The sequence below is a fragment of the Podarcis tiliguerta genome (genome assembly GCF_965153285.1).
Source record: "Podarcis tiliguerta genome assembly, chromosome: 16".
Classification (NCBI taxonomy): domain Eukaryota; kingdom Metazoa; phylum Chordata; class Lepidosauria; order Squamata; family Lacertidae; genus Podarcis; species Podarcis tiliguerta.
This window is the reverse complement of record NC_139549.1, coordinates 26193888-26205129: the sequence shown is the minus strand read 5'-3', so window position 1 is coordinate 26205129 and position 11242 is coordinate 26193888. Positions and strand designations below refer to the sequence as shown.

At 42.7% G+C, this 11242-nt stretch overlaps 1 protein-coding gene across 1 annotated transcript; it reads right to left on the bottom strand.

Moving 5' to 3' along the window:
- Nucleotides 1–1844: 1844 nt before the first annotated feature.
- On the bottom strand, nucleotides 1845–7440 carry DYNLL1 (dynein light chain LC8-type 1). The gene is made up of 3 exons (XM_083418016.1): nucleotides 7237–7440; nucleotides 4524–4661; nucleotides 1845–2175 (listed from the first exon to the last, which is right to left on the bottom strand). The coding sequence occupies exons 2-3, from the start codon at nucleotides 4653–4655 to the stop codon at nucleotides 2038–2040; spliced, it is 270 nt and encodes an 89-aa protein (XP_083274142.1). The 5' UTR covers nucleotides 4656–4661; nucleotides 7237–7440; the 3' UTR covers nucleotides 1845–2037.
- Between the last annotated feature and the right edge of the window lie 3802 nt (nucleotides 7441–11242).

Sequence of the window (11242 nt, the reverse complement as noted above, 5' to 3'; positions counted from 1 at the left end):
TGTTATTTCTTCTCTTAAAAAACTCTACCATGAGGTTAAGGAGCTGCCCCCCCCATCCTTTAAATAGTAGTATCATGTATGTGGTACTGCATGATTACAATAGATTCAAGTGTGAAGAGTTACATAAATGTTCCCGTATGTGAAGAAAGCTTGGGCACTGCCATTCTAGGTGTAGTGCTGCATCTCCTGAACCCAAGCCCCTGGATTCTGTTGAGTGGCAGTAAGTCTTCATGGACTGCCTGCCCTCCATCATCACTTTTGGCAGGATTGAATATCTACATTAGAAAGAGGAGTAACTAGCACAGAGGAGCAAGCATTTGCACAAACTACATACAGTATTTAAAGTTTGATGAAGGTGCACATTGGGTCTCTGTACTTCCACCTACAGTGAAAGCTGGATAGCTCAGTTGGTTAGAGCATGGTGCTGATAAAACCAAGGCTGCAGGTTCAATCCCCAAATAGGACAGCTGCATATTTCTGCATTGCAAGGGTTGAACTAGATGATTCTCCGTGTCCCTTCTAACTCTGCAGTTCTATGATTTTCTGGGCTGGCCTTTACTTCCAACACCAGATGATGCAAATAATTTTCCAGTCTGGATGCTATTGACCTCCCATCTACCCCCCTGAAAAGAACAGGAGATGAGCTTGCATGACTACCACCAAGTGATATATTTGCAATGAAAAGTAGTAGCAGCCACTGCAAGAAAAAAATCTTAACTACCAAAGAGCTACCAACTTATTACAAATTAATGTTGCATTCTCCAAAGTTGCAAATATTTTCAATGGAAAAGTTGAGCATGCACTCCAGTGTACAAAACAACAGGTCTTCGTAAAATGCTTGATTTGGATTGTGGGAAAAGGAGATCTGACATGTCAGTGAAACAAGCAGGAGTTGCACATCCTGCTAAGCTAGGTGATAATTCTTTTTCCAAGCAGTGGTATGTTTTATTCCTTGGGCTTTAGACAGGCATTCTAGCACGGTTCCTTACATCAAGATGCCCTGCCAAAAGTACCATGGTGCCAAAAGAACAGTGCAAGTATGCTACTGGGAACAAGTATTGTAAATGCTTTTGATTACATTAGGTTAGAATGTTACGTATTAAAATATTCCATATTGGAATTTAAATAATCAGGAATCACTGAACATTTTTAGAGGCGACAATAAGTCTGGCACATATTTCTAACTAAAGAATCACACTGACCAGAATGTAATTTAAATTCAGTTGTTCCTTTTGTACACTGCATTAATCATCAAAGCATGCATACTGGTGAGTAAAGATCATCTTTGCAGGCGTTAGATACACCCTAGATTGCAGTCTCATGCAAAATTACTTGTAAAGACAATGAACACACTGGGATCCCTTCCAATTTATGCATAAGCTTGTGCAACCTTGTACATACTTGCTTGAAAGTCCCACTGGATGAGTCAGTTATGTCATTTTACAAGTAAATATGTTTAAGAATCAGATGCAACACAGGGAATAGTTTACAGGTCCTATTGGCTCCAATGCTAGCGCTGTTTTGCCAAAGGCAAATCCAGTTCATTCAGTAGACAGAAAACTATGGTCTCCAGATGTTTTTGGATTCAAACTCACACCAATCTCAAGCAACATGGCTAATGGGGGTTGTAATCTGAAACATCCAGAAGGCCACAAGTTAGTCACCCCTGATTTTGGCAAATAAATTGCTATTTCAAGTCTGCAGTGCAAAGCTGGTAGTCATAGGAGAGTTGGCCAAATATGGAAGTATTAGAACAAGCTCTTAAAGACTGAATGTATGCCCAAAGGTTTTATTAGAAAATTAGGACTTGTGGGTTGCTTTTTGTAAAGAAAATACATACAAGATTACTTTTTTGCTATTTTTTTATGGCCACAACAAAAACACAAAATGGTACAGAGGAGTACCTGTCCATTAAAACAACAAAAGGCTTGAAGATCAAGGTATGTTCCCTGGGGAAGGCTGAAGACTTCAGTCTATTTGGAATTAGCGTGCAGTCCTGTAACCAAATGCATGTTTGGGGTGGAACAGTCCCATGTTCTAACCGGATTTGAAGAGGAGAATGGCAACTTGACCCAGGTAGAAGTAGATGAAGTGTTTGGTCTCATGAGTCACATAGCTGCCAAAATTTCTTCCCACAATGCAGTGCCAAGTAGGATTGTATTTCTTGTCAAACTCCTGAAAGAGAATAACTTAATAGCTTAGCTTCTCAAGTGAACAGCTTCACTCATGTGTTTGGAAAGAATATGCAATGCAGTCTTCTAACCTCTTGAGCTATACATACAAGAAACATGCAACAACATAGCCCAGTGACTTAACTTTTGTTCTTGCCATGTATGAGACAAGGGAAGACTGCAGTCCACAAATCACATTGAAACCATAATAACATACTGACATTAACTGGACTATTTTGGAGCAAGTAGCTTGAGAAGTGCTGTAGGGATATCCTAAGCAACCCATACAGACATTCAGGCTATCTGGGTTTAGGAAGAGAAGTTACACACAGGTCCTACTTTTGTAACAAAGTCCACCATTTCATCATTTCCTATGGAAATATTTCTAATTCGGGATTTGTCCAACCTCTTCACCCCCCCCCCCGCCCAAAGTTCCTGAAATGTATGCAGCTAATCTGCAAGAGAACAGAGGAAAAAACAGGTTTGCCTAACGCAGGTCTTCCCAAAAATGGCTGTTGCCAACTAGCAAAGCACAAACAGCAAGGAAGTCAGTTCTTTGGCTATCTGAGTCTACGGTCCTCATAGCAAGGTTTGGGCAGAAGGATAAGTGAATTTTCGCATCACAAGCATGCGGATAGCAGGACCTGCATGCATACAACTAATAATTAGTAGTACAATACTCCTCTGTGCTATCTATTTAAGTGTGGATTCTTAATTCAACTGGCTTAAGAGAGTAATATCTATGGAACAATAAAGAATCTACTTCACTTTGTACCTCACAAGATTTGGTAAGCATTTTATTCATGATAACTGAAGTCATTTTGGAAATTATTTAAGTAATGGCTTGCAACGAAGATGCAGTACAGAAAACCTCGTCCAAAGCAACTATGACAGTATCAGCCAATCCTAAAGTTTTGGGGGGACGGTGCGACCAGGATATGGTGTGCTTAAAAAGGGACAGTTATGCATTGTTAGCACTTTAATTTCTCATCTATATTTATTCTGAAAAATAATGTTGTGAAAGAAATTGAGGGTTTATTATGGCAATGTTTTACTAAATTTTGGAAACATGAATTCTCTTTTACAGAGGCTTGGAGCAGTTGATATTCAACCAATTTATATCAATATATTGCTTAGCAAATTTCAGAGTACTGATTTTTATAGGTATTCATCCCATCCTTGTACCAGACTATGCATTCAATACACTATTATATCAGCTAATATTAAATCACTTGTGTTCCTGTACTGGAGTAGGATTCAGTCCAGGGGTTGGCGAAGTTTTTGTGGCTTGGGCTGGTTCACGGTCCCGTACACGCTGCAGTGGGCCAGAGTGTGTGCGCATGCACACACAAACGCTATTTCCGGGGCTCCTTCTGGTGCGGAGCAGGAGGAGAGCGGGCGGCAGGGGTCCATGGGCCTTAGGTTGCCGACTCCTGAATCAGACCAATCCTAAACCTATAGTGGCTAATGCAGCAAGTCTTGAGTGTCTACCACATTCTCTCTCCCCCCCCCCCCCCCGCTCATATGCAAAACAGTCTGAGTGGCCAGGTTTGTACTCTATTAAACTGTAAGTTAGCGCCTCTTCCAGTGTGCCCACAAGCTGATTCAATTAACTACAATTTACTGTTGCACTCAAACCATGAATTGTGGTTAATCTTAACTGGTTAATGAGAAAAGCCTGCTTTGATTTGAAACCAACTTGTTTCCACTAATCATAATTATAGCTAAAACTAAACAGTATTTCCAAGTGATCATCATACCAAATTGAGGCTAGGTTAAAATAGAAGCAAGGGCTACCAAACTCTTCAAAGTCATGCTGAGGAAGATGGTAGCAACCATGAGGCTTGCTGTGGCCTGCCTTCGTAGTGCTGAATTGTTGAATAGAACTGTTGCAAATACAGGGTGTATCTTGCTACAACTTGTTAAGAGCTATGCTAAGGAATGTTTTAAGGTTTTGTACTTTTCTCATCTTCAAGGAACAAATGTGTACGCTTCCACACTGTCTTACTTATGCAGATATAAGCTTGCCCACTGTCACAGCAGATCTGGCAAGCTTCTTGCAAGCTCTGCCAAAGTCAGAAGATCACAGATGCTTGACAACCCTCTAGGAACACAGACATGCAGTTAGACCACCCACATAGACTAGGCTGTGAAGGAAATGCAGGAAAATGTCCAACTATTCCCTGGCAGGCCAGAACACTCCTACACATACAAAATCAGCTTTGCCAGTTAAGAAATCTGTGGACACATGTTTAGTTAGAAATAATTTTAACTGTTCCCTCCCTCAGTCTGAATTTTCCTCTTTCTCTAAGAATTATAAACTAGCAGCATGCAACAATGATCAAGCTTTACCTTCTTTATGTGGGCAGCAATATCTTTCTCAATGTTGTATTTTTCCAAGGCCTGTGTAGCACACTCCACAGAGTCCTGCTGCATCTCCTCAGACATATCTGCATTCTTTATCACGGCCTTTCGATCACTCATGGTTACCTACAAAGCACAATGGACAAGAATTCAAAATGTTAACTGGTGCTGGTACACTACACCAGCTAAAAGTCTTTACTGTATAATGCCTTAATTTCCAGAACCATTCAGCCACTCTCATAAACACACTCCAGAATTTGTTCTGGAGACACAAAGTTGAACCATCTGTTCGTATTTCTGATGAGCTAATGAATATACATGCAGTTTATCTCCTCCCACTGTTTTAACAAATCAAGCATGTAAGATCAAACATATAAATTATTTCTGCAAGAAGTGACCAATATGCTCAACACTTTGTGTGCCAGATGTACTTCAGTAAAACACAGACCCCACCTTGGGGGTTGAGCTGAACAACCTACACACTACTTAAATTAGACGGAACAAATGCAGTGTGTTGCAGACACCTTTAGCTGAGCTTGGCTCATTATAGGAGGACCTAATTGGCCACAGATGTCTGAGTTGCCCCACCCACCTCTGGGAATGCAGACCAAGGTATTCTCATCACTATACCCACAGACTTAACTGTCTTCACCCTTAAGCAGGAATTCCACATTTTCTTACATCCTAGAACTACCGTATTTGCCCACAAGATCGCAAATAGGACTCCCTCCCATCAAACATGATTCCCAACTCCTCCGACATTATTTTGATTCCTTTCTTCTCCAAACTCTTTTTCTGTATTGCTTCAAGTCACACAACATCTAGTATATTATTTTAAGGTTATTTCAGAGATTAAATGATGCAATTAAGGAACTTTATTGTTCTATTTTTTAAAAATACAAAATTGCAGGGATGGACAGGGGGACTAGTTTAAAGAAGTTGTACAATGCTTTGCAGAGCTACAAACAACTTGATAATGTCATCATCAGAAACTTTCCCACCATCACCCCTCCCAACAGCATTTGCACATCATTAGACATTTAACACCCTCCCTCATTTGCCCATTTTACCCACAAGGCTTCAGAGATTCCTTGCCACACCCACACAATCATACTATGCCTTTTAAGTAAGCCTTGTCTCTCCCATACACACACTACAGACTTAGGTGTCAGTGTCTTGAGAGAGAGTAGGAATTACACAATACCTAGCACACTAGATAATACAGCAATACAGTGCAATCCACCACAAATCCTACCCTTCCTGAAAAATATATGCCCAACAATGTATTCAGAAAACGTACTCCTGTTACCTCCCCTCCTATTTATTACCTTCCCTAGTTATTTATTGCAAACCAAATAGGAGCTGGCTGTGGTTTCTCTTTTATCTCAATAGTTGGACCCCACATGGCACAAAACTATTTAAGAATACTTTCAAGCATTTCTTTTTAAATTTCTCTCTGTAGAATCTAAAAATTAGACTGCAACTCAAAGCAGCAAAAAAGGGGAAAAAAGAAGGTGCAACAACAAAATCCTCCTCCTCCTCCATCAGGTGACCCACAAACTCACTACAGGGCTCCCCAGTTTGAGTCTTCATTCAAAATAATGTAAGAAAACCAGGAACAGCAAAATCAGCCAACTGTGCAGGTTCACGTGAGGTGGGGAAGAGGATAACTGTCCAAAATGCAGTTGGACAAAACACTTATTTAAAAGGTTGCAAAATAAGCTTGCAAGCATCCAAGTTCTCCAGAACCCTTCATGATGCCAACACTATGTACCATGCTTAAAAGTCCTTTCTATACCACTTACTAATTCCACCCCTCCCCCTCTAATTTAGATTGCACAAACTTAAGGAATTCATTTATTTTAAAACTTTTAAAAAAGTTTTGCATTATTATATATTTTAATGGTCTGTAAAACTGCCCAGAGAATCCAACTTTACGAGAAAACAAAATATATAATAAATGAAATGGAAGATCAACGATTACCCATGATTCCGATTCAGTTGCGCAGATTTATTTATAACTCCTCCCAAGGGGTTCCCCCCCCCACTAAAAAAATAAGTTTACATTTTACATATTCTGAGAGCCCAACTTATATATAAGCAGAACACAAACTTGTTCAATAAATCAAATAACCAACTGATAATAATCCCACACTAATCATGACCTGCTTTAATGGGTTTTTAAAACGCCATTTAAATTTTGTACCGTATTAGAATTACCGTATTCAAACGGCCTGTGAACATTCCAGAGAATCCAACTTTTATAGGATCCGAATTGCAAGCTATACTAATAATAATAATACTGTTTCTTACCCCCACCCCACACACGCCCCTCACCTCCACCTCAGCAATCCTTGTACTGCACTAATATTAATCTATATTTTAAAACGGCTTCTGGGCAGTTCGCAGAACCCAACTTTTTAAAGGCCAGAATTACATACCAAACTACTATTGTATTACTACTAATGATAATAATAATGTCGTCTCCCCCTCACACCTCGACAGTTCAAGTAACCGTGATGTCACTTTATATATCATTTTCTAACGGCCTCTGGACGGTCCCACAGAACCCAACCGACACATGGCCGGAATCACGCTATAACTCTCTTCATATTAATAATGTCCCCAACCGCCCCCTCCCATCATCTCTGCCGCCGCCATTATAATTTCCCCGCTTAAAAACCTCGCCGCCGCCCCTCACCGTGTGCTTCTGGTTGGAGGCGGCTCCTGCGGCTGCTTCCTCCTCCGAGAACGACGGCGGCGGCGGGCAGGGACGTTGGTGGAGCGGACGAGCAAGTTGTCACCTCGGCGCTCCTCCGGAGGCTGCCCCCGTCGCGTAACGAGCTGAGGAAACCCGCGCGCGCCTCGCCTCTGCCTTCGCCCGCGAACAAGCCTCGAGTGCCGCCTGGATGCCCCGGCCACGCCCTCCGCCCGCCGGCAGCGGCCACGCCCAGCCCAGCTCGCCGCCAGCTGCCATTGGCCACGACAACAATACTCCTCTGAGACTATTGGCCGCCTCTCCTGAGCCTCCCGTAGAGTTTTATTGTTGCATTTTGTTGCGGGCCGGCATGCACCGCGCCGGCGTCCGTTGCCGTGGCGACGGGGCCTGGTCAGCCAGACGGACTACGAGGCGGAGGGCTAGGAGGTGGTGGTGCTGGGGGCGCCCTTGCAGGACCAGGCAAGCCGCAGCTCGGCGGGTGCGTCAGCAAACAGCAATATTCCTCTGAAGAACTGGGAGAGAGACGTTCTGGATGGCACTTCTTCAAGCTGAATGCTTCTGAGCTTATGCATGTATAAAATCAGAGAGAACAGTGTTCCTGAGCATGTGCAGAATGTATTTACTTTGTGATTCGGAGTGCTCCTTCAGCTGTATGTTGTTGCTTTTGGATACTGTTGTTATATCTCTTTTTTTGTTGCAATGCATACAGTCTTATAATATGGTAGGAGGTATAGAAATGTTTTAATAGATAGTAAGTAAAGTGTTCAGAGGCTCCCTGCCTTGTAGAGTTAGGTGGTGCCCTCTCTTACCTGAGAGGAGATCACAGGTGGTTGTCTCATGAGTGGCAGCTAGACTGGTGACTGGGAATATTATTATTATTATTATTATTATTATTTATTTATACCCCGCCCTCCCCAGCCAAGGCCGGGCTCAGAGCGGCTTACAAGCAATAATAAAAACAAGATGAATGATTACAACTTAAAAACAAAAGTAAAATACAACACTAAAATAATGGAACATTAAAATATTAAAATGTAGCCTCATCGCAGGAGGAGAAGGAAAAGAGAAAAGAAAGAGAGGGAGGGAGGGAATCAAATTGGCTCCAAGCCAAAGGCCAGGCGGAACAACTCTGTCTTACAGGCCCTGCGGAAAGAAATCAGATCCTGCAGGGCCCTGGTCTCATGAGGCAGAGTGTTCCACCAGGCTGGAGCCAGAGTTGAAAAGGCCCTGGCTCTGGTTGAAGCCAATCTAACTTCCTTAGGGCCTGGGACCACTAGGGTGTTGTTATTGGAGACTGTTATTGTTATTCTGAGACCATATAACACCGGTCTTGAAAGACCTACACTGGCTCCCAGTACGTTTCCGATTCCCAATTCAAAGTGTTGGTGCTGACCTTTAAAGCCCTAAACAGCCTCGGTCCAGTATACCTGAAGGAACGTCTCCATCTCCATCATTCTGCCCAGACACCGAGGTCCAGCGCCGAGGGCCTTCTGGCGGTTCCCTCACTGCAAGAAGCCAAGTTACAGGGAACCAGGCAGAGGGCCTTCTCGGTAGTGGCACCCGCCCTGTGGAACGCCCTCCCACCAGATGTCAAAGAGAAAAATAACTACCAAACTTTTAGAAGACATCTGAAGGCAGCCCTGTTTAGGGAAGCATCTAATGTTTAATAGGTTATTGTATTTTAGTGTTTTATTGGAAGCCGCCCAGAGTGGCTGGGGAAATCCAGCCAGATGGGCGAGGTATAAATAATAAATTATTATTATTAGAGGATGAGGCTTGGCCCCTACCTCTGGGCTGTAGGACTAGCAGGGCAGCTGGGAAAACTTAACTGCCTGGCCCATTGGGACACTTTCCCCAGGTCACAAAACCCTCCCTGGCCCAGCATCACACTCACCTCAAAAAAATGTGCCCAGCTAGAATATGACCTTGATCAATTATCATGCTTCTTGCTTGCCTTAATGGAGAACAGAGGGTGTATGGTTGTGAAAAAGCTAGCCTAGAGTACAAAAGTAAAATTCCCATTCCTTGCCCAGCCAAATGTTTGCTTCTGATCACGGCTACCTTTGCCTCTGGCCCTACCCAACAAAGGCCCCTGGAAGCTTACCCAGAATTGAATGCAGCTGTCTTACTGAAAAATGTTTCCCTGCCTTTGCTGTAAAATTGTTCTCAGCTCCTCTCTGAGATAATCTTTTCTAGTCCAGAACATCATGTGACTCTGCAATGTGCATTACAGCACAGCCACACCCCCATGTGACACATAAGTGTGGTATGACTGCAAATAACATATACGGTACATCAAGAATGGCTTGAGTGGATTTTTTTTAATACAGTATACTGTACCAGCAATTGACTCAAGAATGGCAAGCAGAAGGTAGGAGTGAACTGACAGTTCTCACACTGTCTGGGAATTAAGCATAAGAAGAGCTCTGCTGGATCAGGCCAATGGCCCATCTAATCCAGCATCCTGTTCTCACAGTGGTCCACCAGATGCCTGTTATAAGAATTTTAAGGTCTTATATATAAAAAATAGATGTTCATAAATGTACCAAGCAAACACATACAAATATGTAAACCACATGTCTGAAACCCACAGAAAAGTCCAGAAACCATTTTTTCTCTCCCAAAATGACCTCAAATATTTCTCTGCAAGGTCGACGGAAATGGGAAATCTCCCCATTGTGTCTCTCACAAATCCTGTCTTAAGGTCACATTTAAGATATGAATAGTATGTGAGCCTGTGACCTGTGACCTGGATTCAGGAGTTGAGTAACAAAAGAGTGGCCAGGATGCCCAGGTAATTCAGTCAAGCAACCTAGCAGACAAGAGAAAAAAACAATGCCCTCAGATTTCTGTGGTAGTTCGCTGTTTCTGTGATGTATGTATGATGTTTCTGGGGGTGGTCTTGGACTCCAGGGCAGGCAATTTAAAATGTCTATATAAGAACTTGCATGCATGACGTAGGGTCCCTCCCCCCGCCTTGTGTGTGTTGGGGAGCACCCTGTTGCAACAGCTTTAATAAAGATCAGGCTTACTTGCTGCTTTGCTTCTCAATATTCTCCGGTTGGTCTCTGTTATTTTCTCCTACCGATAGAGAACCTACAAAAGGACTCTATGGGCTCTTGGGTACCCCATAATGGAAAAGGAGCAGTTTTTTCTCATAACATGCCCATTATGGGAAACTGGCAAGCAAGTCCTGAGCTCATGAGCACTCTGCCTGTCTGCAGTTTCTAGCAAGTGGTATTCAGAAGCATTACTGTCTCCAGCTTTGGAAGCAGAACGTAGCCATGAATTTGTCTAATCCTCTCTTAAAGCCATCAAAGTGGTCATCACTGTCTCCTGCTGGAGCAAGTCCAATAGTTTAACTGTGCAATCAAGCAAATACCAACAATCTCTGTTGGTAACAGATTACTGCTGTTCAATGCTCTGAAGTCAAGGGTCAGCTGGTGGGCATCCATCTGTCTCAGGAAACAATGGAAGAGTGCGCCTTTGGGACTGAAGTCAAACTGTTAGAGATTTACAGTGCCTACTGTGGTTGTAGAGATGGATAGAGGAGAGACATGTTTTGTTGCAGCTGGAACAGATGAAGGCGTCTGATTTTCCTGGGACAGATGCACCATGGCATTTCTTATTGCTGCATTCCTCCCAGCAGTCATGCATGCAAAGCAGATGCTTGATCTACTGCCCATCCCCAGCTGCAGCACAATGAACTGTTAAAGTGGCAAATGTGGTTCAGCGAAAGTAATTTTAAAATGATGCCTATAGAGGCAAAGCTTCACATTCATAAAATTTGAGTCCAAACAAAACATATAACATTAAAAAATAACAAGGCAGGTAAATCAGCAATAAAAGCTAAAATCAAGTTGGAACATATTTAAAAGGTTGCTTATGGGGGCCACTTTGATCTTACCTGCCTTGAGTAAATGCTGTCTACCGATGCTTCAACCAGATTTGCTGGATAAACAGGATTGTGTAAATATCAGAAAGCATC